Source organism: Canis lupus, chromosome 26 (assembly GCF_048164855.1).
Source record: "Canis lupus baileyi chromosome 26, mCanLup2.hap1, whole genome shotgun sequence".
NCBI classification, from domain to species: Eukaryota; Metazoa; Chordata; class Mammalia; order Carnivora; family Canidae; genus Canis; species Canis lupus.
Window position 1 is genome coordinate 8,448,064 of NC_132863.1, and position 26,772 is coordinate 8,474,835.

The 26,772-nt window shown below is 40.5% G+C and overlaps 1 protein-coding gene and 1 pseudogene across 26 annotated transcripts in view; one reads left to right on the forward strand and one right to left on the reverse strand.

Moving 5' to 3' along the window:
• Positions 1–26,772, forward strand: part of KIF16B (kinesin family member 16B) — a 315,045-nt gene that overhangs the window by 28,606 nt on the left and 259,667 nt on the right. For all 26 annotated transcript variants that reach the window (XR_012018188.1, XR_012018181.1, XR_012018183.1 and 23 more), the window contains exons 2-5: positions 16,136–16,205; positions 18,233–18,346; positions 23,973–24,089; positions 26,138–26,235. Coding sequence is in view for 14 of the 26 variants with exons in the window: in XM_072800001.1 (XP_072656102.1) it covers positions 16,136–16,205; positions 18,233–18,346; positions 23,973–24,089; positions 26,138–26,235 (399 nt within the window). In the remaining 12 variants the exon portion in view is untranslated. The remainder of the gene's footprint in view (positions 1–16,135; positions 16,206–18,232; positions 18,347–23,972; positions 24,090–26,137; positions 26,236–26,772) is intronic.
• On the reverse strand, positions 3,553–5,220 carry LOC140618841 (UTP--glucose-1-phosphate uridylyltransferase pseudogene; annotated as a pseudogene).

The following is a 26,772-nucleotide window of genomic DNA, read 5'->3' on the forward strand; positions in this document are numbered from 1 at the left end:
GCAGCCTCCTATCACATGTAAGTTCCAAAGTCCTGGAAGGCCTGATGTAATTTGGCCCTGGCTGTGCTGACCTCACGTCCCATTTTTCTGGTCCCTCTCCTGCAGTCATGCTGGCCTTTTGTCTCCTCCCCCCCTCAAACCTACTCATTCCTGCCCTAGGGCCTTTGCCCTGCTTTTCTGTTTATCTGTAATGCTCCTCCCAGATCTTTGCCTGGTCCTTGGCCTTGCTGCAGTCAGGCCTTTGCTCCCATGTCGCCACCTTGGAAAGGTCTTTACTGGCCACTTGCCCTCCACTGCCTCTGCCCTCAGTATCCCATAACACCCTTTCATTCCTTTATAGCACTTACCAGTATCTAAAATGGTATTGTGTAGCTCCCTCCAGCTATGGCAGAGGTCTGTAGAGGATTTCACTTAGCATTTACGCTCATAGCATCCAAGACTGTGACAGCACTCCTGCCCTTGGCTCGTCAATGGTGGGAGTCCACAGGGAATGGAGCGGGGACTCTGCAGACTTCTCACAGGCTGCCACTCAAGGTTGGCCTTTGGATGTAGGTCATGGTACCACTGACCTCTGGTTGACAGCTGTGTGGTGAGATGTGTTCTGAGGAGCTGAAATGAGGTCAGGGTGATCGCCTGAGAAACCTACTCCAGAATTTTTTTCAGTGTCTGACTCCCCTGGGTTTTCCCCAGAAACTGAATTGAAGACTTTTATGATTTCATGGAGAGCAACTAAGAGTAGTGAGCAGTTCCATGTTCTTCAGGTGCTCAAAAGCAGCCAGAACAGTTAAGGAGAAGCTGGTAGCAGGAGAATAGCCCTCCCTGACTTTGTTTCCACACTTAGGCACAAGTGAGGGGACATATATTTATGGCACCTCTGCTGCTGCATTGGGTACTGCGGGTGCAAGCTAGTGAAGACTCTGCTCGCTCAGTTGCTGTCTAGGCTTGAGGAAGGGAGGCGAATACACATGCATCTAACGGGAAGAACCTGCTGGGTGCATAGCCCAGCTAAGAAATGGTGGCATCCAGGGTAGGAAGTGAAAATAGTGTGAGTAAATCACATGCAATATTTGGGGGATATAGTTATACCAAAAAAGCATTTGTTTAACTGAAATCCACATTTAGTTGGGTGTCCTGTATTTTACCTGGAGTCCTAATAAAGGGAAGAGAGACCTGTCATTGGGTAAAGCAGAGGGACTGAGCAATTCATTGAGTGTAGGGGATCAGAATATAGTATATTGGTTTTCAAATATTGCATGAGATCTACTCTTACTACTAACAGCTTCCTCTTTATCCTTTCAGAAATGTTCAGAAATGTTTTTGCGCATCTGGAAGCATATATTTTATGTTTTATTTATCTGCTTAACTATGAACTGGATCATGGACTACACATGGCTACTTGTTTTTTTCTCCCACTTAACAGTGCTCCTGGGACTTCTTTCCATAGTAGTGCCCATAGTGGCCATATATTCTTAAAAAAAACAAAACTTTTTTTAAAAGATTTATTTATTTATTCAGAGAGAGAGAGAGAGGCAGAGACACAGGCAGAGGGAGAAGCAGGCTCCATGCAGGAAGCCTGACGTGGGACTTGATCCCAGATCTCCAGGATCACACCCCGGGGCTGCAGGCGGCGCTAAACCGCTGCGCCACCGGGGCTGCCCTTAAAAAAAAAAAAATTTTTTTTGCTATTGAATGTTTTGCCACCAAAGTGAAGGTCGTTAAATACGAGTTCGCATTATGTTAGTTTGCATTTTTAATTTTTGATTGAAGTTTGTTTGTTTGACATACAATATTATGATGTGTACAACATAGTGATTCTATAGTTATATACAAAGTCTGTAAGTTTTAAGGTCAATTTGGGGGATACTGCCTGACTTCAGAACTTGGGGTGAATAAGCTACTCTTTAGAATCTTCTTAGGTAATGCTCAGTTTAGAGATCTCAGTACCACTTAGTCAGGCTGTTTGTTATGGAGTGACCAAATACCATCAACTGAGCAACTGGAATCAATTTGGATTGCTGAATAATTTAAAAATGCTTCAAAATACTTGAATGAACATAAGGTGTTTTTTTTTTTTTTTTCTGATAAGCTTCCTCCTACGCACAAATCTGAGAGCTGACACAATTCATCTCTTTTTCTGATTGGGCATTTTACTCTTTTCCTCCCTTCCCCTTCTCCTGCCCAATATTGATCTATAACTCAGTCTTCTTACTCCAGCTGGTTCATTTGTAGCATCTTATGGTCTAGTTTCCAGACCTTTCAAATAAATTACTCATTTATATGAAAGAACCATAATTGACTTTTCGGTTGAGAAACCCAATTCACCAAAGTGGCCCGGGAGAGACATAGTTCATTTTGCTCTATTATCAGATCAATGTTCAAATAATATTTTAGGATTATTTATTTTCCTCAATATGAGAAAAATGTCAAGATTTATTTCCCATGTTTCTTAAATGTCAGAGGAAATTGACCTGAGCTGGGGGAACTCTCAGTGCCTGGTGTTTTACAGTTTTCAGCTGAAGGGATTAAAAGATAAAGCACTGAGCATTGATTGTGAGCGTTGCCCTTGTACTCAGTGGTCTCAGGTTGTGGAGTGTAAAGAAAACTGGTTCTTGCTTCTCTGGGATTTGCTAGACTGATTGGAGAGGTGACATCAGCAGGGAGAAGACCTGTATGAGTGGGATGAACTAGGCAGGTGTATAAAGGGAAATTGTTTCTGAAGTTTTTATCGGGGTGAGTGATGCAAATTAGACTGGAGAGGAGCCTTGCTTTGGAATGGAAATGGGAATTGGATAGCACCATAACATGTGGAAGAACAAGAACCAAGAATGATACGGGGGCTCATAGGGAGGCTGGCATTAAGTAGAGGATGCACGTGGAGAAGACTAGGCCAGGGTAAGAGGCAATTATTTAACTTTTAGTCAGCCCATCCCATTCAACAACTTGATGGTACCTCAAAGTTGCCAGGGCATAACCTAGAGGGTATAAACTTAGACAGTTAAAGTCCTTACTTCTAAGAAGTTCAGAGTCTGGTGGGTGAGATAGGGAGGAGGACCCTCTGACTAGGGGATAGGATGGAAGGCTCATTGAAGGCTCTCCAGATATGTGAGGTCTAAAGCTGAGTCTGGCTGGCTGGCTGGGAGTGGACCAGGCCAGTAGAAGGGGGTGGAATTGATACAGTGTTGAATGGCAACATTAGTTGGGATCAGAGCAGGAAGGACTTTGTATACTGCTGGGAGTTGGATTTTATCCTATAGCCTTTGAGAGGTCACTGAACAAGTTAAAGCAGGGAGCCTCATGGTGAGATCCCACTGATAGCAGGGTGGAGTGTGGGTGGGAAGGAACAGGCTGGAGGCAAAGACACTAGAGAGGTGGTAGCAGCCCAAGCTGGGACAGTGTCTGTGGAGTGGGGAGATGTGGCATATGGCCACGGTCGGTAGATGAGCTGTTGATTGCACAGGACTAAGTAATTGCCTGTTGGGTGTGGGGATGAGGAAGTGGGAAGTAAAGCTGTTGGATGGTGTGTCACCTGGACCCAGAAGTCACCTCTGATAGTTAAAGGCTCTGTGGTGAAGTGAGGGCCATGGGCAGTGGCCTGTCTCCGTGGACAATGGGCTGAGCAGGATTGATCAGCAGTGTGTGGAGAGAATGAGGAGACTGGAACCTTCCTTCTTCTTTCATCTCTGAAATATTTGGAAGTTTGACAACTCTCCTGGAATCTATAAGGGATGAATACACCAGAGGGTTGGTTCCAAATTTAATAATTCCAACCATCATAAGCACTTTGTGGAGATTACTGTGGCTTTTCCATAGGTATTTTTAGTAACTAGAGTGAAATTTGCTCTATATGGCTTAAAATCTAGCATTTTTGTTATAAATACTAATACTTTTGGAGTAAAGATACATCTTTTTCTTATAGTTTTAGTTTTTAGGTTCAAGAAGGAAGCAATCTAGGAAATTGTTGCTTGTAAAATTTCCTTTCTGGAACAGAAACATCCTTGCACATGGCCCATCTCCTGACACTGCGAGGTGATCCACCTCAAGCGTATCTGCTGTACTTCACATCTCCTTGGATTGTCCTCAATCTTTGTGAAAGAACTGCCTAATTTGGGATCCCTGGGTGGCGCAGCGGTTTAGTGCCTGCCTTTGGCCCAGGGCGCGATCCTGGAGACCCGGGATTGAATCCTACATCGGGCTCCCGGTGCATGGAGCCTGCTTCGCCCTCTCCCTGTGTCTCTGCCTCTCTCTCTCTCTCTGTGTGACTATCATATTAAAAAACAAAAAACAAAAAACCCTGCCTAATTTACCAAGGGCACTGAAGGATTTCCCACTTTCCACTCATCAAAGATCCTGCATGAAGGCTGTAAGAGGTTTGACATCACAAGCAAGAGATCTGATGTGGTTTTGACAGGCAAGAAACTGCCTTGTAGGAACATTAATACCAACAGTCTTAAAATGTTTTCCGGCAGTTTCTGACTGAGTGACTTTAGCCCTCCCTCCAGACTCTGGATTTACAGTGATTTCTATGTCAATGGCCTTCTGCTCCAAAGGCTTACTACCTTTTAAGTGCTGCGAGGGAGATATGGATCTGTTTGTTGGTGTTAAATATTTTGAATTTTGATAAGACTCAAACTCATCAACACATGCTTTTGGCACTTGAGCAATTTCCACCAGCCACCAGACTTCATGCGGAGTGTCCCATCATTTGCATCTGCATGTGTTTTATTTGTGATTTCCAGGACAAGGTCACAGGGTTTTCTACCGGCTGGGCTCATTAGATGATTAAGAATATAAAGTTCCACCGTGGCACCCAGATTTTCTTTGTTAGACACAGAAATAAATTCTTTGCCTTCTCCTAGAAGGGTATCAAGCAAACCAGAGTTGTAGAAACCTGTGTAAAGGTCACCATGATCTGGGGTACCCAGCTTCTGTGTTTTCCCCTAAGATCTTTGCTGCAGGCAGTAAAGATTCCTTTACCCAAAGTGGGTAGCCACTTTGATTAAATGTATGGATTTTTCACATGAAATGTTTATTTTTCTCCAGTATTTATTTTTGAATCGTTATTTGTGTTAAGAGAGCTCATTAGCTCATTAGAATAAGGGGAGCAGATGTATAGATGTATTGTAGATTTTGTTCAGATGTTCAGCTTGCTGAATGGTCACATCTAAAAAAGGTATTCTCATTTTGCACACCTGTCCAACTTTTTGGGCTTTTGCAGCCCATGCTGGTCCTTAAACTGCTGTTGAGTTTTACCACTCAACGGCAGCTTGTTCAGCACAGAAGATAAATATTATCAGGTAAGCCCTGGTTTTTATCTCTTAATAATGCTGCATTGAATCTTCTGGAAGTTTCTGGGTTTTTTCCCCCAATCCACAGAAGATCCCCTTTCTTGCAAAAATCTATGAAATAGCTTCTGAAAATGTATTGAGATATTGTTTTTTAGTGTGCTCAAACTCATGTGTTGGTGCTGTGGTATTTTTTTCTAGTTCCTCCTTCGAAGATCATTCCAGCTCTTGTTGAATGACTTTATTGGAACTGAGAAGCATCATCTTGAGACAGCTTTGCTAAGATCTTCCTGAGCCATGCCTCACTTTCTGTAACTGGTTCCTCCTTTCTTCCCTTACTCCCTGGGTTTTTTAAGATTCTGTCCCCAGGCTATTTTTTTTTTTACTCCTTAGCTCCTCCCTTACCCTGATTATTTTTAAGAATGACTTCAAGCTAGTGGCAGCAACATCACCTTGATGTTGGGAAACAGTCTGGGTATAGAAAGGGCTAGAAGCTGATAGCTTGGCAGGGTGCTGGGAATGAGGTAACCTAGATGTCGTAACACTCAGATGATGTCTTAGATCCCAGTAAGTCAGACACTTGTTGTTTTGGGTCAGAAGCTGCAGTACAACTTAAGAGCCAAGAGTGGAGACAGTGTCAGTTGCTTTAGGTTGTAACCATATTCTGCTATGTGATTTTACAAAGAAGACTTAAAGGTCAAAGTACAAAGGTAGTTTGTTTCCCAGTGTGTGAAGTATGTAATGTGATGGAGTGTCTCATGAGAGTGAATGCAAGGCCAGTTATCACTCTGTCATATTAAGATGATGTCAGCACAGTGCTTTTCAAACTTTCACGTTCATTGGAATCTTCAAGGGCTCTTGTTACAGTGCAGATTCCTATTTAATAAGGTCTGTGGTGGAGCCTGAGATCCCTCATTTCTTGAGAGCTTATTTGGAGTTTCTAGCAGAGGAATCCAGCTGCTTGTATATCCTTGACTGAAGAATGGTCTTCCTCCGTTGGGCAAGATTGTCCTCTTCCACTGAGTGCACAGCTTTGCGGGACACACATGGAGTGATAAGGGAGGAAGGGGACACCCACCTAGCCAGCCAGATCAGCTGAATCAACCCTGGCGATCAATGGGGTGACAGATGTCACAGCCAGATCACCCTTACCTCTGAAATCCCTCATTTCCAACAAGTTCCTGGGGCTGCTGATGCTACTTCTTCTTGGGCTATATTTTGAGACACAAAGTCTGAGCTGGAGCTCCTATCTTTTGGGATACAGGGCTCTTTGAGAAAGTGAAGAAAGCTATGGACCTTCAGAACAGTGAACCTGCCACCTTTCCCCTCCCACTGCCACATCGCAGTGAGTGTAATTTTAAGGTTGTGAACCCTTTGAAGCCCACCAAGCATCTTCAGGCTTGAGAAGTGGCTAATAGATGCTCATATGACATACTAATCTTTCAGTCACTATCTTCTCTAGCATTTTTTAAATGTTTTTTTTTTTTTTTAACTTTTATTTATTTATGATAGTCACACAGAGAGAGAGAGAGGCAGAGACATAGGCAGAGGGAGAAGCAGGCTCCATGCACCGGGAGCCCGACGTGGGATTCGATCCCGGGTCTCCAGGATCGCGCCCTGGGCCAAAGGCAGGTGCCACACCGCTGTGCCACCCAGGGATCCCTTCTCTAGCATTTTTAGAGTGGATGCTAACACTAGGGAGATACTGCCATTCAACAGGGAAGAATAAATGATCACGTGGAGGGCCCTTTAACTAGCGCTGCTCCAGGGGTATAGGGCCGTGATCCTTGGAGTTACTTCACCTCTGACTTCCAATGAATAGTGGGCACAGTGTGAGTCTCATTCCTTCATGTTTTGTAAGTAAGAATTGACAAGTAGTGTGAGCAGCTATTAATAGTCACTTCTGGTGTTCCATCCCAGGATGGTTGTGTGCTCCCAGTAGGTATTTGTTGATAATAGTGGTTTTAAAGTGAAAGATCTAGAAATGTTTAGTGACTGAGAAAGGACCCAACTGGGAATGAGAGGGATTGAGATGCGGCAGCCTGTGGTGTTAATAAAACTAATTGTGTAGTTCTCCTGCTGCGGGCAGGACATGACTTTCGGTAGTTGCATGCTGTAAGAAAGGGGTAATTTTGTAAGGTATTTGTTCTATGGCCACATGAACATGGGATGTCCCCGAGGCAGTTCTCACTTTTGGGTTCAAAATAGAGCTGCCCAAGATCTGGGCACTGTGCCCATGGGGGTTGGAGGGACCTCATTTGTTTGTCTGTCTTTTGAGCCACTGTTCTGTTTATCCAGGCTTGTACTTCTCTAGACTAGCTTGGAAAAGTTCAATCAGGCCATGGAAATCCACTGTAGTTCTTGGGTGTTTGCAACTTACTGTTTGGGTTTCATTGTTCTAGCAGGTATTTATTCTGGATGGTTATCCTGAGGTTGCCAGGATACCTGCTTCCCTCACCCTGGGGTTATTTTAAAGTAAATCCCAGATGTCATATTATTTCATTTATAAATACTTCAGTGTGTGTCTCTAAAAGGTTAAGACATTAAAATCATCAGGATACCATTATCACACCAAATATGGTAGTAATAATTCCATAATATGAGACATTTAGTCAGTGTTAAGATTTCCCTACGTATCTTATAATTTCTAAAAATGCCCTCTGTTTGCACTGAAATCCAGTTGGTTGATAGGTCTTTAAAGCCTTTTTTCAATCTGTAGGTTCCCCTTTCATCTTTATATCCTTGCAATGTATTGTTCTTGTTATTGAATATACTGGGTCCCTTACCAGCTATCCTTCCCAGAAGCTGGATTTTGCTGATTGTGTTGCTGGCATTGTTGACGTGTTCCCCCTGCCCCCTGTGTTGCCTGGTGTTCACTGTGCATCAGCTCTAGATGAGAGTCAGGCCTTTTCTGTGGGCGAGGGGCAAGATTTCTGCAGCACAGGTGTCTGGTCTTTCAGTTCTGATGGACAGCATGTCTGGTTGTCTCCTGGTGTTGGAGTTAGCAGCCACTGGTTGTCACTGCCTGGAGCCATGAATACACCAGGGTCACAAAGTTCTAACATCCTAATTCTATCGTTTCTTCTTCATTTATTAAGACGAATACTCTAAAAAGAGGAACTTTTTCAAACAACTATTTGGTGAAGCTGTTAAAATTAAAAATACTTGGTTGTTTAGGAAATGCAGGGCAAGTACTTGAGTTTTCCCCTTTATTTACTAGGTTTTTTTTTTTTTAAGATTTTATTTATTTTAGGGAGAGAGAGCATTTGTGCAAGAGTGGGGAGAGGGGCAGAGGGAGAGAATGGGAGAGAGAGAGAATCCTCAAGCAGACTCCTTGCTGAGCATAGAGCCAGACACGGGGCTCGATTCCGGGACCCTGAGATCATGACCTGAGCCAAAACCAAGAGTCAGATGCTTAACTGACTGAGCTACCCAGGTGCCCCTGTTTACTAGTTTTTAAAATAATGAGGTGATTCTTTTGACTCTCCAAAGGAAACCATTCAGTTTTTATTTTTTTTATGAGTTCATAAATTGATGCGTATTTCATGTGTTTCAGTCTATTGCAGTTACTGTTCTTTGTGCTACTCAGCTTTAGCCAGTGGGAACTTATTTCAGGTTGGCTCCTGAGTCTTTTTGACGTGGCTCGTATATTGGTTATTTCTCACTGTGTAACACAATTTAGGAGCTTCTGACAACATTTATTATCTCGCTGTTTCTGCGAGTCAGGAGTCAGGGTGGGGTTTATTTGGGTCCCCTGACCCACGCAGGGCCTCAAGGCTGTAGTCCAGGGCTTTCCAGCCTGGCTGGGCAGGGGCACTCCCAGGCTCACCCTTGGGAGTACTGGCAAGTCGCAGGTCTTTGCCACGTGAGTCTCTCCTGAAGCCTCACAGTGTGACAACTGGCTGGCCCTATTGCCAGGACTCTGAGAGAGAGACAAACAGGAGTTCCAGCAAGTCAGAAATCAGAATCTTGTAATCTAAGCTGGGAAGTACCAGACCATCACTTTTGTGGACTTAGTGTTGTGTTTGTTAGCACTGAGCTGCTAGGTCCAGCCCACTCTCCAGGGCAGAGGCTCACACAGGGACCTCAAATACTTGGAGACAGAGATCACCAGGAGCCACGTTAGAAATTGTCTGTGGACACCTTGAACAAACTGGTTGCTTCCAATGTGCTAGCATCCTGCTTTATTGTGTGAGGAGATAGTTCAGATATTTGGACTGACTCTTTCTTCAAATAGCCCTGACTCTAAATGGAATTTAGAGACTATAATTTGGGCATAAGATTCTAGGTGTTTTCAGGGGACAAAGCTAGGGAGTACTTTCTTTCTTTTTTCTTTTTTTAAGATTTATTTATTTGTTTATGATAGAGAGAGAGAGGCAGAGACACAGGCAGAGGGAGAAGCAGGCTTCATGCCAGGAGCCCGACGCGGGACTCAATCCCAGGACTCCAGTATCGCGCCCTGGGCCAAAGGCAGGCGCTAAACCACTGAGCTACCCAGGGATCCCCGGGAGTACTTTCTTTCTTTTTAAAATTTAAATTCAAAAGTTACCATATAATGAGTTATTAGTTTCAGAGGTAGAGGTCAGTGATTCATCAGTCTTATATAATACCCAGTGCTCATTATATTGAGTACCTCCTTAATGTCCATCACCCAATTACCCCATTCCCCCACCTCCCTCCCTTCCAGTAACCCTCAGTTTGTTTCCTGTGATTAAGAGTCTTTTATGATTTGTCTCCCTCTCTGATTTTGTCTTGTTTTATTTTTTCCACTCTTCCCTGTGATCCTCTGTTTTGTTTCTTAAAGTCCACATACGAGTTGAGAGTGTATGATAATTGTCTTTCTCTGATTGACATATTTCTGCTTAGCATAATACCTCTAGTTCCCTCCATGTTGTTGCAGATGGCAAGATTTCATTCTTTTTGATGGCTGAGTAGTATTCCGTTGTGTGTGTGTGTGTGTGTGTGTGTGTACACACACACACACACGATTTCTTTTTTATTTTTTATGACATCTTCTTTATCCATTCATCTGTCAGTGGACATCTGGACTCTTTCCATAGTTTGGCTATTGTGGACATTGCTGCTATAAATATTGTGGTGCAGGTGCCCCTTTGGATCACTACATTTGTATCTTTGGGATAAATACCCAGTTGTACAATTACTAGATTGTAGGATAGCTCTATTTTCAGCCTCTTGGGGAACCTCCATACTATTTTCCAGAGTGGCTGCACCAGCTTGCATTCCCACCAGCAGCATATGAGGGTTCCCCTTTCTCTGCATTCTTACCAACATCTCTCCTGACTTGTTAATTTTAGACTTTGCGACTAGTGTGAGGTAGCATCTCTTTGTGGCTTTGATTTGTGGCTGATGCCAAGTGATGTTTTCATGTGTCTGTTGGCCTTTTGTATGTCTTTGGAGAAATGTCTGTTCATGTTTCTGCCCATTTCTTGATTGGATTATTTGTTCTTTGAGTGTTGAGTTTAATAAGTTCTTTATAGATTTTGTATACTACCCTTTGTCTGATAAGACATTTGGAAATATTTTCTCCCATTCTATCTTTTGGTTTTGTCAACTCTTTCCTTTGCTGTGCAAAACCTTTTTGTCTTGATGAAGTCCCAATAGTTCATTTTTGCCTTTGTTCCCCCTGCCTTTGGAAACATGTCTAGCAAGAAGTTGCTGTGGCTGAGGTCACAGACGTTGCTGCCTGTTGTTTTCCTCTAGAATTTTAACGGATTCCTGTCTCTAGCTCTTTCATTGATTTTGAGTCTATTTTTGTATATAGTCTGAGGAAATGGTCCAGTTTCATTTTTCTGCACATACGGCTGTCCAGTTTTCCCAGCACCATTTGTTGGTTGAGAAGCTGCCTTTTTTTCCATTTGATATTCTTCCCTGCTTTGTCAAAGATTAGTTGACCATAGAGTTGAGGTTCTGTTTCTGGGTTCTGTATTCTGTTCCTGTGATCTGTTTGTTTTTGTGACAATACCATGCTGTCTTGATGATTATAGCTTTGTAATAGAGCTTAAAGTCCAGAATTGTGATGCCCCCTACTTTGGTTTTCTTTTTCAAAACGCCTTTGACTATTTGGGGTCTTTTCTGGTTCCATATAAATTTTAGGGTTATTTGTTCCAGCTCTGTGAAAAGTTGATGGTATTTTGATGGGGATTGCATTGAATGTATAGATTGCTCTAGGTAGCCTAGACATTTCCAATATTCTTCCAATCCATGAGCATGGGACATTTTTCCATTTCTTTGTGTCTTCCCCAATTTCTTTCATGAGCGTTCTGTAGTTTTCTGAGTTGGATCCTTTTCCTCTTTGGTAAGGTTTATTCCTAGGTATTTTACAGTTTTTGGTGCAATTGTAAATGGAATTGACTGCTTAATTTCTCATTCTTGTGTTTCATTAGTATAAAGAAATGCAATTGAATTTTGTGCATTGATTTTATATCCTGCCACTTTACTGAATTCCTGTATGAATTCTAGCAATCTTGGGGTGGAGTTTTGGGTTTTCCATGTAGAGTATTCTGTCATCTACAAAGAGGGAGAGTTTGACTTCTTCTTTGCTGATTTGAATGCCTTTTATTTCTTTCTGTTGTCTGATTGCAGAGGCTCTAGGACTTTTAGTAGTGTATTGAACAACAGTGATGATAGTGGACATCCCTGCTGTTTTCCTGACCTTAGGGGAAAAGCTCTTGGCGTTTCCCCGTTGAGAATGATATTCACCTTGGGCTTTTCATAGATGGCTTTTATGATATTGAGCAGTGTTCTCTCTAACCCTGCACTGTGAAGAGTTTTAATCAAGAAAGGATACTGTACTTTGTCAAATGCTTTTTCTGCACCTATTGAAAGGATCATACAATTCTTGTTCTTTTATTAACGTAGTGTATCACAGTGATTGATTTGTGGATGTTGAACCACCCTTACAGCCCAGGAATAAATCCCACTTGTTTGTGGTGAATAATCTTCTTCATGTACTGTTGGATCCTATTGGCTAGTATTTTGGTATGAATTTTTGCATCTGTGTTCATCAGGGATATTGGTCTGTAATTCTCCTTTTTGGTGAGATCTTGTCTGGTTTTGGGATCAAGGTAATGCTGGCCTCATAGAGTTTGGAAGTTTTCATTTCTATTTTTTGAAACAGCTTCAGAAGAATATGTATTAATTCTTCTTTAAACATTTGGTAGAATTCCCCTGGGAAGCCAGTCAGCCCTGGATCTTGTTTGTTGGGAGATTTTTGATTACTGCTTCAATTTCCTTGCTGGTTATAGGTCTGTTCAGGTTTTCTGTTTCTTCCTAGTTGGTTTCATTGATTTCTGCTCCAATCTTTATTCCCTTCTGCTAGGTTAAGGCTTTATTTGCTGTTCTTTTCTAGTTCCTTTAGGTGTAAAGTTAGGTGTTATGTATTTGAGATCTTGTTTCTTGAGAAAGGCTTGTATTGCTGTATACTTCCCTCTTAGGACTGTCTTTGCTGCATCCCAAAGGTTTTGAACAGTTGTATTTTCATTTTCATTTATTTCCATGAATTTTTTAAATTCTTAATTTCCCAGTTGACCCATTCATTCTATAGTAGGATGCTCTAACCTCCATGTTTTTGAGTTCTTTCCAAATTTCCTGTTGTCTTTGAGTTCAAGTTTCAAAGCATTGAAACTCAATGATCTCAATCTTTTGGTACTGTTTAAAACCTGATTTGTGACCCAGTATGTGATCTATTCTAGAGAATGTTCCATGTGCACTCAAGAAGAATGTGTATTTTGTTGCTTGAGGATGTAATGTTATGAAGTCCATCTGGTCCAGTGTGTCATTCAAAGCCCTGGTTTCCTTGTTGATCTTCTGCAGTGAGTGGGGTGTTAAAGTCCCTCACTATTATTATCGATGTATTTCTTTAATTTTGTTATTGATTGGTTTATATAATTGACTGCTCCCATGTTAGGGACATAAATATTTATAATTGTTAGATCTTCTTTTTGGATAGACACTTTAATTATGATACGATGTCCTTCCTCATCTCTTATTATAGTCTTTAGTTTCAAATCTAATTTGTGTGATATAAGGATTGCTATCTCAGCTTTCTTTTGATGTCCATTAGCATGATAAATGATTTTCTACCCCCTCACTTTCAATCTGGAAGTGTTTTTGGGTCTAAAACAAATCTCTTCAGACAGCATATGGATGGGTCTTGCTTTTTTATCCAATCTGATATCTTTTGATTGCAGCATTTAGACCATTTACATTGAGAGTAACTATTGAAAGATTGGAATTTAGTGCCATTGTATTGCCTGTAGAATCACTGTTTCTGTATATTGTTTCTCTTCCTTTTTGGTCTGAGTTACTTATTGGCTCTCACTTTGCTTAAAATATCCCTTTTAATATTTCTTGCGGGGCTGGTTTAGTTATCACAAATTCTTTTAGTTTCTGTTTGTCCTGGAAGTTTTTTATCCCTCCTTCTATTTTGAATAACAGCCTAGCTGGATAAAGTATTCTTGGGTGCATAATTTTTTAAATTATTTTGCATCCTGAATATATCATACCAGTCCTTTCTGGCCTGCCAGGTCTTGGTGGATTGGTGTGCTGTCAATCTAGTGTTTCTACCCTTTTAAGTTATGGACCTCTTCTCCCCTAGCTGTTTTTGGATTTTCTTTTTGTCTCTGAGATTTGGAAATTTCACTATTATATGTTGGGGTTTTGACCTCTTTTTACTGAGTTTCAGGGGTGTTCTCTGTGCCTCCTTGAATGTCTGTTTCCTTCCTCAGGTTAGGGAAGTCCTCCACTGTCATTCGCTCCAATATACCTTCTGCCCCTTTCTCTCTTTTTCCTCTTTTTCTGGGATCTCAATTATTCTAATATTGTTTCGTTTTATGGTATCACGTATCTCTTGAATTCTCCCCTCATGATCCAGTAGTTGTTTATCTCTTTCTCAACTTCTTTATTCTTCATCTTCTATATCACTAATTCTCTCCTCTCCCTCATTTATTCTAGCATTTAGAGCTTCTGTTTTTGATTGCATCTCATTAATAGCCTTTTTGATTTCTACTTGATTAGATTTTAGTTGTTTCTCCAGAAAAGGATTCTCTAGTGTCTTCTATGCTTTTCTCAAGCCCAGCTATTATCTTTATAATCATTAATCTGAACTCTAGTTAGGACATCTTCTGTCTTTACTGATTAGGTCCCTATCAGTCAGTACTGCCTCCTGTTCTCTTTCTTGAGGTGAGTTTTCTGTCTTGTCATTCATACAGAAAGTAGTCGCTTTTCCATTTGCAGAGTTGCAGCTGTTTTTTAGATCTCTGGTTGAGTTTGCAGGTGTTCACAATGATTTGATAGCTCTCCAGATGAATTCTTGGGGCCAGATGAAACTAAGATAATCTACTCCACCATCTTGGACTACTGGGAAGGGAGTCCTTTCTGTTTCCTTTCCAATTTCAGATAAAGTTTATGCTAGTTCCATTCAGATGTAGGACCACAGAGTTTTTACTTAACCTCATCCATCTTACGTTTGTATCTCCTTTCATTCAAAAATCTTGGTTCTCAAAGTCACAACCATAATTACTTAGGTATTATCCCATAGTACACAAACAGAAATAACTGAATGACAACACTTACTTTACCAGCAGAAATTTGATTACTGAAAGTGCTTTAAGATTTCTTCACAGTTTTTTTCCCCACTGTGGACTATATCCCACTACATTCTACAGTCAGATTTCAGTATACAGTCATGATTGGAATCATCTTGCACTGTGGTGCTGATGCACAGTTAGGTTCATTTGCTTCAGCTTTTCTGTTTTAGATCATTTCATTTTAACTTAATTTTAATTTTATTTTTATTTTTTAACACTGAACATATCACCTGCATTTCAAGCTTTTTTTTTTTTTTTTTTAAACACTGATGTGTTTCAGACCACTTTAAAAAATAATCTTTTTTTTTTTTTTTTTTTTTGGTATAAGTTATTTCCATCATTCTAAAGATGATCTACAGATTCGGGTATTTTTGTAGAAATCTAGCTTCTGTCTCTGTCTTGTTTTCTTCTTTCCCCATAGTTGGCTGGCCTTTTGAAAAATAAGTAGGCTATACTTTTTGTCTTTACGTAAAAGTGGTAGCATTTTAGGTAGATTTTTCTCCATTTTGCATTCCCCTTTTAACAATACACCCTGGCTACCACCCCCAGCAGTATATAGAGACCTTCTTCATTCTTTTTCAGTGACAGTCCACTCCACTGTGTAGATACATGGTCATTTATTTTTGAGAACTATACTTCTTAAGAGTTCTGTGGATTTCCAATTCTGCTGTTTTCCAGGAACTGCAGTTTCTGAATGCTTATAGAGAGAAGGTGGTAGGAGGGAGCAGTGTCCTGGCTGCTTCTAGAAGCAGTACCTGTTTGTGACCATTCATATCAGTTTTCTTCTTGGTTCTCATCCTGGGTGGGGGGGAAGTGTCTGTCTTTTTGTAACCAGGTAACAATCAATCAATCAATCAATCAATCAGTAAATAATTAAGTAAATAAGTAAAGAAAGGAAGAAAGAAGAGAAAGAAAAGAAAGTAAGCAAGTAAGCAGTGCTTTTTTCATGAGTCACACAGCCCTTCACAGTTTCTATCATTTAATTTACACTCCTTTTTGGCTTGCAGTTAGAAATTCTTCCAGGTTTTGAGAACACATTATTTGTCAGTCTTAAGTTTTTTGATGGTGACATCTGTTTTATGTGTCTTTGTGTTTATATTAGTAAGGATTTGGGAGGAGTGGTATCACAGATTGTGCTTCAGATGCCATTTAAAAACAAACCCCCATATGTAAAAAGTAAATAAAACAAATGTTTTAAAAACAATCTTTTCTCTCCTAACTAGTACTGAATTATTTGTGTTGCAGGGAGAAGGACTTGGAAGCCAAATTCATTATTCAAATGGAGAAAAGCAAAACAACCATCACAAACTTAAAGGCAAGTAGCAACCTGGCCTTCCTCCATGAGTCTCGTTTGGTTTATTGTCAAAATGATTTGTTGGTAAATAAAACACTTCTACCATTCCTTACCCCTCCTCCTTACCCCTTACTCCTCCTCCTTAGTTCAACTAGCCACATCAACTTGCCCTTGGCTAGAGATTGTCCATGAGGCAAGAGGGTGGTGCTCTGTCTCCTCTCCTGTCCCCTGGTTTCATTTGATCTCAGAGCCCTTGTATGGGAGCTCATAGGTTTAGCCCAGGCTCAGCATTGTTATCCTATATCCTGTGGAAGATCCTTAGCCTGGAAATTGGCTGCATTCTGTGAATCATAAGTAAACGTTGGCCCTAGATTTGTTTCTGTTCTTAATGAAAATAATCATGTTTTGTAAACTTTACAAGAGAAGCTTGTATTATTATTCAAAACGCAGGGGATGAAAGATTTTTAAAAAATGGGTATTTTTTTTATCCCCTGGAAAAGATCATTAAAAAAAACCAGAATTTTCTATTTTCTTTCTTTTGCACTTAAAATATCCTGGTATTTTTCCTTGGTCAGTGAATTTGTTAAGGACTGTGAATACTTTTCACTTGGTGGGGTGGGGGCTGGATAAGAGTGTAAAATTAATAATAAATCATGTGCTTTATGGATGCAACCCCTCTGTCCTCTTATATTTTTCATTAACTTATAGGTTTGGGTTTCTGAGGCCTGCTGCTCTAAGGCCAAGTGCAGATCAATCTCTAGTTGGATTTCTGTTAATTTGTGGCTCAAGGAACTGGATACTTTGAAATCCAGTCTCAAAGTAGAGATACTTGATCTCCAGTGATAGAACCTGGGGAATGTTTCTATCTTCCAGTTGGGCCATGCTCTGGATAATTTGATAGGCTTCCTTTGCCTGAGGCATTTGCCAGTGGAATGTCTTCCTTTCTTCTCTGTCCACAATCCTGGTACCTTCTAGCTCTGTCTGGCCCTACTGGCTTTCCCTCCTTTGACCTACCACATCTCACATTTCTGCCAGTCATCACTTGATTATTGCTCCTGTTAATTACCTTTGCTTTGCTTTGCTTTGCTTCATGTCTGCATGCTCACAATACTTTGGTAAAAGTTTAATCACTAAAAAATTACATTTACTGAAATAGAAGAGACCCTTGCCTCTGGATGCATCTCTTCTTTGTGCATTATAGAATCTATTTTCCTTGATTACTCTGTTGCCCTTTGAGTTTTACAAACATTTCCTCAACTGATATAATAAAAACAGATGTCCAGATATTTAACATTTTAATAATAACCATAGAGATCGTTTATTTATAGAATCTGAGTTATGTTGGAAAATAATGCTTATTAAATGTTTTCAGCATGTATCCAGAGAACTGTGTGAAGCTTTGGTGGCTTATGATGATTTTTAAACATGGTTTTTGGTTCAGTTTAGGTATATAGCAAGGTAGACAAGACACATGCAAACGTCTACAATAAACTCCTAATAGAGTATGTCCTGGGAGAATCTAGCCTCCTGGAGGTGGCAGCAGTTACTTCTGGATGTAGTGCCCAAGGGCAGCTTCTTGGAAGAAGAAGCACCGGACCTGGAGTTTTCAGTGGGGCAGAAAAACTGCATGATTCTAGGGGGCTATAGTCACATCACAGTCTATGTGATTAGCAGCCCCTAGAGTTCTGCAGACCCCGACTCTTGTGGTCTGGTGGAGGAAACAGTACAAGGTACTGATGCCAGAGAAAAAATAGGAGTCTGGTTGGAGTGTTGGGTTTATATAAGAGAATCATGATAAAAAGTCCAGAAAAGTATCCTTGGGTCATAGCATAGAGAGCCTGGATTGCTGGGAGGAGTTCAGGATTTATTTATCATCTATCTGTCCATCTATCTAGGGGGAGGTCAGGAGGGAGTAAATGCTTATCAGAGTGTAAGTATGAAAAATGGTGATCGCTGCATATTTCTTATGGGTTTTTCTTTTCTTGACTTGGATAGATCACTTAGCCCTCAGTGCTTTTTACATTGTTATCATAATCCTCTCCCTCTAGATACCAGAAGGAGGGACTGGGGACTCGGGAAGAGAACGGACCAAGACCTTCACCTATGACTTCTCTTTCTATTCTGCTGATATGAAAAGTCCAGATTATGTCTCACAAGAGATGGTACGAGAGCATCATAATCTTTATTTTGATTTACTTCCATGTTGGGAAAAACTCTTTAAAACATCTTTTTTTTTTTTTTTTTAAATAGTACTTCTGTAAAATTCACCTTTATCTTAATTAAGCCTGAGAAAAATTCAGTCTCTACAAAGTTTATTCTGTTTTTCACTTATAGCATGATTATTATTATAATCATTTTTTTTAAAACTTGGACATGACTACTGTTTTGAAGGAGCTCTTCAAATAAAGCATTTTGAGGGTGCCACTTATATATTGCTAAGCCTGGCAAACAAGCTACTCAGCTCTGAGTCCTGCTGCAACAGAGGTTTAGGAATTAGATTTCAAACCCAGGTCCAGTTCCCTGTGAGTAGATCATTATAGGATTCTAGAAAGAACAAAAAATTTTGTTCAGAATTTTTCTAGAATCTAGAATGTAGCTGGAATTTACTAAGGAAACCTATGCTATAGGCTTTTTATGGTGTAAAATGTAGACATGACATGGGCACAGAACAGATCTAGAGATTCTCATAGGAAACCATTGCATGTTGACATTGCAGCGAGTGAGACAGTGGCATTTTCCTGGGACTACCTGGGTGTTTGAACAGAGCAGTTATTGGGAAGCATCACTGAGAGGAGAATTATGGGCTTCTTCTGGGCTTGTTAACAGCTTCTTTAAATATATTGCTTCAGGGCTGTGTGTGTTAAAAGTAGGGTAAGAATTTCTGTCTTGCCTGGCCTGGGTTATAATCCATACAATGACCTCTTAAGGTGGTATTATTGTCTTTTGTTTGCAACTTGTTGTGTCCGTGTACCAGAATCACCACATTGCCTAGAATGTGTTAAAAATGCAAAATCTTGACCAATTTTGGACCCGCTGAATCAAACTGCATTTTTTTTTTAGCAGGTTCCCAGGTGATTTGCACCCACCTCAACATTGGAGAACCACGGTTGGTTAGGAAATGTTTTGTGGAAGATACTGGCTTTACTGAAGCAACATAAACGTTGGTGTTAGGATAGACAATTTAGAGGAAGTGTTCCAAAGGAGAGGATTCGAGTGGTTGTATCCAGAACATATGGATTCAGCATCAGGGCAAAAATAGAAGGGATGACAGCAGTAAGAATGAGAGCCATAGAGAGAGAGGAGTTGCCTAATATGAAAGAGGGGCTGGCAATTAATGTTGCCTGAGTTTGTGTTGATGTCTAAGACTCTGCTTGGCACTCACATACCTTGTCTCACTGGATTCTCATAAGGCCAGATTTAACTTCAACACTCTGTTTTTCTTTGTCACAGAGACTCACGGAGCTCAAGTACCTTGCTCAAGTCCATAGACATAATTGATTTAATAGTAGCAGAGTTGAGGTCCTGAGGTCAAGGTGTAGGGCAATGGAGATGCCACTGGAAGACCTTCAGGGCACAAGAGAAAACGTTTGGTTTGTTCTAAGTAATAGATGGCTAGGGCAAGACCCGTTCATGAATAAATGAACAAGTGAGTAGTGTTAAAAACCAAAATTCAGTCAAGTAAATTTAAAGATCTAATTGGCTTTATTAATCAATTCATGATTCCTGCAGTATACCATCCGGCAAGTAGAAAGGAGTTTTGAAGAGCTGTACCAAATGGAAGGATTTTATAAGCAGAAATAGGGCCAGACAAGTAGCAGAAGAAAAGAAAGGATTGTTTCAGGGAAAAGTAGAGGATCACCTCATCTTCCTTTAGGGGATGGAGACGGCCCATGTTACAAATTACCTCATTGGTGCTGATGAGAGAATCCTTGACTGACCAGTTAAGACTACCTTTTTAGGGGAGGCTGAAATTGTGATTAAGTTAGGTATTGAACCCTGGTTTGGTGGCTTGGTCTGGCGTAAGTGACTTCACTTGGGCCTGTAGTTTTCTTTTTAACAGCAGTGTGGATGACTTTGCTGTTGAGGAAATGGATTAATCAGTGTTGGTAGCTGGGAGTATGGTGAGCAATAGAATGTTTTAGGTATTGGAATCCAGATTTTGGCTTTATTATCAGAATGGGAATGAAGTGGCTGGTGTGAGGGAATTTGTTAAGGGAAAAGCCAGTTCATTCTACAGTCTTCAGAATGTCTTCCACAGAGGATGGATAAAGAGCCTTGAGGGTTTCCACTGCTAACTTACCAATGAGCAGCAGGATTTTCTTTCTTATTTAACCTGAATCTGAAGCCTTTTGGAGAGAGTGGGCTGTGCTGAGGGAAAGTCCACAGTGGGAGGAGCAGAGCGGTGTGTGACAGCAGGGCTTGGCACACTGGAGATTCTCGGTAAAACATTGCTGACAGATCTCGTTTACAGATGGTGGTTAATTTATGGGAACAGATGACATTTCCTGGTTCTATGAGAGTCAAGATCAGGGAAACAGTAACAAGGATAGCTTCTTTGGAAGTTAAAAATAAATACTCAAGCTTAAAAATAGTTTTAGTTTGTGAAAAGTTTCTAACCGATAGGGATAATTTCCATGCTTCAGGTGGATGTGGAGCATCTCTTCTCGGGTGTTTTGGGCTTTGCAGCTTTGTTTATATAGTTATATATAAATAACTTGACATTGTTCCATTAAATTAGAAAACTAAAAAAGCCTGGAGATGTGTTGGTAAATACTACTTTCTAGCAGAATCACATTAATGAAATCAGCTTAGGTATAGGAAAAAACCTATTTTTTTAAAAAAACACTCTGTAAAAGAGAAGGATGATCTTCCCTCACCCCAGTGTTAAAAAACAAAAAAGCTTCAGTTTTGACTATTGATTAAAGTTTTCATGCTGCCGTGTCTGGCACAGGATTTGAGCTGTCAGGTTGCATCCCTGCTATAAACAGGAAAACTCAAGCTTAGCATAATGGTGGTCTTCTCCTCCTTCTCATCTAAATATAAAGGCATTTTGAGAAAATATATTATGCCTATTACTATAGTTCAACTCAAGTTTCCCTTACTTTTAAACAAATGCCAAATAAGGCCAGTAATATTTCTTTCTTACAAATTAATTTTAGATTTAGGAAAAAAAAACACAAAACTGCACTGAGCATTTAAAGTCTATACTCACATAAATTAAAGACCATTAAATAAGGTCTGATTTTCCTCATGGTTCAAAACTCCAGAGGGAGGCCTTGCTGTCCTCACACAACCTGTTCCTTGATTCAATCCTGGAGAAACTTGAAACCTACTATCTCCCAGTTGACAGGGTGGATGGGTGAGTCTTTTGTTTTCAGAGTGCCCTCTTGTGGGCAGTTTCCCTCAAGTGAGGCCCGTGATGCCTTGGATGACCCTGGAGATCAGCTTGAAAATCTGTGCTCAGACAAGCAGCAAGGTGGATTTTGGCTCACCTGGCCTGGTGAGGACCTCAGCAGGGTTTTGATGCCAACGTGGGAGTGCAGGACCTCACAAAGCAGCCCCTCTCTTCCCACCTTGCTTTGATGGATGTTGATAAAGAAGTGCTTCCTAGGAGCCGCAGCGGTCCTGGCCCGGCTCTCAGCACCTCCAGACCTGTATATTCTAGGCCTGTTTTGCAGTAATGTCCGCCAGCCCCCTCCCCCCCTTCCCCCTCAGGCCTCCAAGTCTGTCAAAGAACTCCAGTTGAATTAGCTTTCTGGAAAGATAGGTAATAGTAAAATGATGGATGGGATTTGAACCCTGGGAAAGAGTTTCTTTTTGGGTTTGGTTTAAATATATTTGCTATGACTTTGCTTTAGCCTCGGATAAAGGTATTATAGAAGATCTTTCTTTTATTCTTTGGGAACTTAATATAAGGCTGTTCTTCCTATCCAGTGGCACCTTGTGACATGGTAAAAATGATAGATGACTTTTATTTTTTGTGTAATCAGAATTGAAGAAATATTTAGTTTTTCCTCATGTTCCATATACAGGGGTGAAAACTAACCTAGGATGGGTGGTCTGGAGCCGTGCGTCTCCTTGGGATTCCCGGCTGGCTGCTTCTTCAGTTTGTGGGACAAGGTCCTTTCAAGGAAGGCTGGACCTCATGGCTAATGTCAAGGATGTGGGAAGAAGCCACATAATGATAAAGTCTTTAGAAGCACAGGCCTTGGGGTCAGAAGTACCTAGTGCAAATCCCAACTCTGCTGCTTACTGTGTACACTCATCTAACTCTCTACCTGAAAAATAGATCTAAGTGATGCTACTGATCCAGGAGCATTTTATGAAGACTAATATGTGAGCACAGTGTGATCTGCTGTCATAGTTGAGAGTTGAGTAAGTTATCAGAATTTTAGAATAGGTCTAGAAAATATCCCCTCTTAAAGCTGAAGTGGATACAAATTAACAGCATGAATGAGACTGGTCATTTTGGAAGTGACTCCATTGAAATGATACTTTGTGAATTTTTGATGGAGAAACTGATAAAGTTGAAGCAAGATGGCAGCAAGATGGTGCCTGAAGAAAGCTGAAGTCTGGGTGGCTGTCTTTTTATTTTGTCCTTGGTTGACACGCTGTGTTATTAATAGGGATGGATTAGTGGAGCCAAGATTGAGAGAGCCAGTGTTTATCGGCCCTGTCTAGGGGTGGCTGGAGGGTTTAGATCTCTGCAGGGGAGATACAGGGTCTCAAGTTTAGCTAACTCAATATCACTTACAGAGACTGAACACTTCTGAGGGGTTGATGAGACTCCCACCTTGGTCTGTGGTAACTCCACAATGCAGTGCCTCACCTCTTCCTGGCTCTGGCTGAGAACTTGGTCACACTGCCTTGTAACATCTCTTCAGCTGCTGATGTGCCTCATTTTTGAAGCAGTGAGGAGTTTTACATGCCCATAATGTGTCTGTTGATCTAGGAAGGCAGGAGGCAACGTGAAGGCTTGGGAGTTTGGAAAGCTTTTGTTGGTCCTTTTCCCAACTGTGTTTACCTAGGATGGCCACACATCTCATTTGGCCTCATTTATATCAGCCGTCTGGGTGAAGTATTTGTCCTTCACTATCTTTTATTCCCCAGAGTGTCCCACTGCAACTACGTGGTGTGGCAGACATGGACTCAGGCCCTTGGAGGTACAACACCAAGCCCCACACAGCTCATCTCCCTGCTGTCTCCATCCTAGCCAGATATTCAGATAGGAAAAAACATCTGGCCTCTGACTCGGATCCAGTCATCCCAGCCTCATTCACACCCACCCATCAGCTCTCAGAGAACCTTCTGAGACTTCGATAAATAGCTGAGCCCTTAAAATGACAACATTGATTTGGCATGGTTTGGGCAATAACTTCTGGCTGCTGTGATTTTTAGGTTTTGAATATTTAGTTTCTGGAAACTCTGATAGAATGAATAACTTTATATGTTTATTTAATTCTGGAATGATAAATCAGCATGCTTTAAAATCATCTTTGCTTCTTAGACATGATTGTCACTTTACCTTGTTTACATTTTTATATTGCAGGAGTTTTTTGTTAAGTAGTAAAAAGGATGGGGTTGCTTTTTGCTTCCTTAAGTTTCCTTTTGATTAAAAACTTGGGTACATACATATTCTGTTGTTGATAGTTCTGCGATGATTTATTTATATGATATAATCCTTATAGGACGAAAGTAACATTCAAGAATATGGTCAATACTGAAAGGGATTTTATTAAAATCTATGGTAATTGTGTCTTTTGTGTTTTTTTTTTATTCTGCTTTCAGGTTTTTAAAACCCTTGGCACAGATGTCGTGAAGTCTGCATTTGAAGGTTATAATGCTTGTGTCTTTGCGTATGGACAAACTGGATCGGGAAAGTCCTACACTATGATGGGAAATTCTGTATGTTGTTTTACACTGTGGGGAGAAAATTTCTCATTATCTCTCTTTGGACTGATAGAATTATCTCTTTTATCTAGTTGGTCTGTACTAACTTGCTTTTCATGTTCTGATCATTCTTTGGCAATAAGATAAAACTCAGTAATAAGTTGAACTAAATTTCCTTTGAGAGATTTTAAATTAGAAATAGTTTTAAGTTTATAAGCATGAATAATGGATGCAAGTCTCAGTTCATTTTCTGCTTTTAAAGGCTTTATAATCTTATCAAAAAGTATGCTGGGCCCACAAGTAATTTATTCTTCTTTTCTGCCAACACAACAGTTTGAATAAAATTACTGAACTCTGTTCTCTTTAAAATTATTCAAAACATATTTTCCTCAAGAGAAATGTAAAAAAAAAAAAAAAAAAAAAAATCCCTCTGGTGGAAAGGTACTATATAACTCTAGCATATACATAAAAAGAGAATTACACTGTTTGCATAAAGTCTATAACATAGAGTATGGAGTGTGTAGAGTAGCATAGTTAAGGAGTATGTAGAGTTTAGTTAGTTACACCATAGAAACTAACAGACATTAAAGTTACACTTGCCCCAAAATATGGAGCAGTAAAGACATTATTGCAGGAGCCTTATCTCATTCTGTGTTTTCTTGAGATCTAGATAGTGCTTGTGTGTTTGACTTATGTCTAGTGAAAACTCTCTTCACTGCCTGTCAGACCTGTGGCCTGTTCTGGATGTGGAGGAACCAGCAGGGGGTCACAGGGCTTCCTGCTGGCCTGCACAGTGGAGTCTTTCTTTAATGCCTAAGGTTTGGTGGTTCATGGAAGTAGTAGTAGCGCATTAAAGGGGTTGGGGTCTTTCCAGATGGAAGCATTTGAGTGCTTGGGACCTGGCTTCTTAAATTCAGGCTTTTCCTTTACAGGAGAAGTAGATAAATGCCATGCTGCAAATCCTCAATGCTGAGCAGTGTGGGAGACTACATAGGAGAGCAAGCAGTTAGTTTCAGGAGTTTGATATTTCCTTTTATCATTACTTCTCTCTTCCTAGTTTTCCACTGTGCCTTTGCCAAAAAAAAAAAAAAAAAAAGTCTTCTCTAAAAATGAAATTTGCATGTTGATCCCTCTAGTAGCTCTTTTATGTAAGTTAAACATTCATAAAGCACTCCTAAATTACACCTGTTTTTCTCTGACCTTATAGTTGAGAACCATTTGGGTCTTCCTTTTTTTTTTTTTCTTTTTAAAGGCATAGCAAAAAAATATAATGAAAAGCCCAATTTTCCTTGATAAGAATTGGAACCAATTTAATGGTGTAAGAGAAAAAATTTCTTAATGTTGTGATGATATTTTTTTTTGAGGTGGGGATGTTGAGTGAAGGTAGTGAGGCTCTTCAGATGAATACGCTGAAGCTCTGAAGTTTTGGTTTCCTAAGAAGAACATTTGGCCTCATCTTTAACATTGTTCTGAGGTTCATCAGCTTGCTAATGCCAGCTGAAACATGAGTACTCCTGAAGATGCCCATGTCGCATAATATGTATTAACATCTGTCTAGGAAGGCCAGTGTTGGGATTAGTGCATCAAAGGAGGGATGTAATACATGTTTCAGTGTGGTCCTATCATCTAAGGGTTAAGGCAGTTATCAGCTACTTTGAGTGCTTAGCAAGGTCTCTTAGGTGTTTTTCTTCTCAGTGTATATTTCACCTTCTTTGATCATCTGACTTGATCAGATTTTCCACATTTATTCTACAGCTGTAGACCATCTTGTTTGAAAGTTAAGGAATAGATCTTCTATGCTTTCAAGTCAGGATTTAATTAACAGCTGATAATTGTATATGACCCGAGACCTAGCATATAAAAGTTAGAAAGCTCCACCCTCTTATTTCAGAGGCGAGGAAGCAGTTCTGAGGGGGTAAATGGTGTATCTGGGGTCCTGTGGTGGTAGGCTTGGGCTTGACATGCAGGCCCCTTGAGTAAATCCATTCTGGCAAATTGCAAATTCAGCCATTGGTTGGTTTTATTTCAAGTGACAGCTGTGGCATTCCTCCTTCCCACTGCAGGGCGATTCTGGCTTAATACCTCGGATTTGTGAAGGGCTCTTTAGTCGTATAAATGAAACCACCAGATGGGATGAAGCATCTTTTCGAACTGAAGTCAGGTAGGACCTGGGACCTGGTAAGGTAATTGAATGTGTGAGCTCGGTTGGAGCTTCTCTCCAGGCAGGAGGAGTAGATAAAGGATAAAGCCTTTGGATACTTGAAGGAAGAATCTGCCTTTTCCCCTCCTGTACTATCATAGAAAGAAGTGAAGCTTGAAATATGTCTGTTTTCAGTGACTTTCTTGGGTGCAATTTGGATTAGGATTTGGGAGGCTAGCAGAAATCCTGTTTGGTCAGAAACTCTGACATAGGATATTTATTTCAAATAGAGTGAGCTTTTGACATTTAAGTGTATATACCCCACTGGCCTTATTCTTTGATCTGAATAAGGTTTGTGTTATTCTTTGTGTTGGTAGAATCACTATACATGTAATCTTTAAATAAATATGGATGGTTGAGGGTTTTTTTTTCTTCATTGAAGGGACTAACGTGACAATCAGAAGTCCTTAGAGCTGCTTGACCTTTTAGTGGCTGTGAGGTCTTGGACAAGTCATTTAAAAAACTATTCCCCTTTATTATCTAACCTGTAAAATGGGA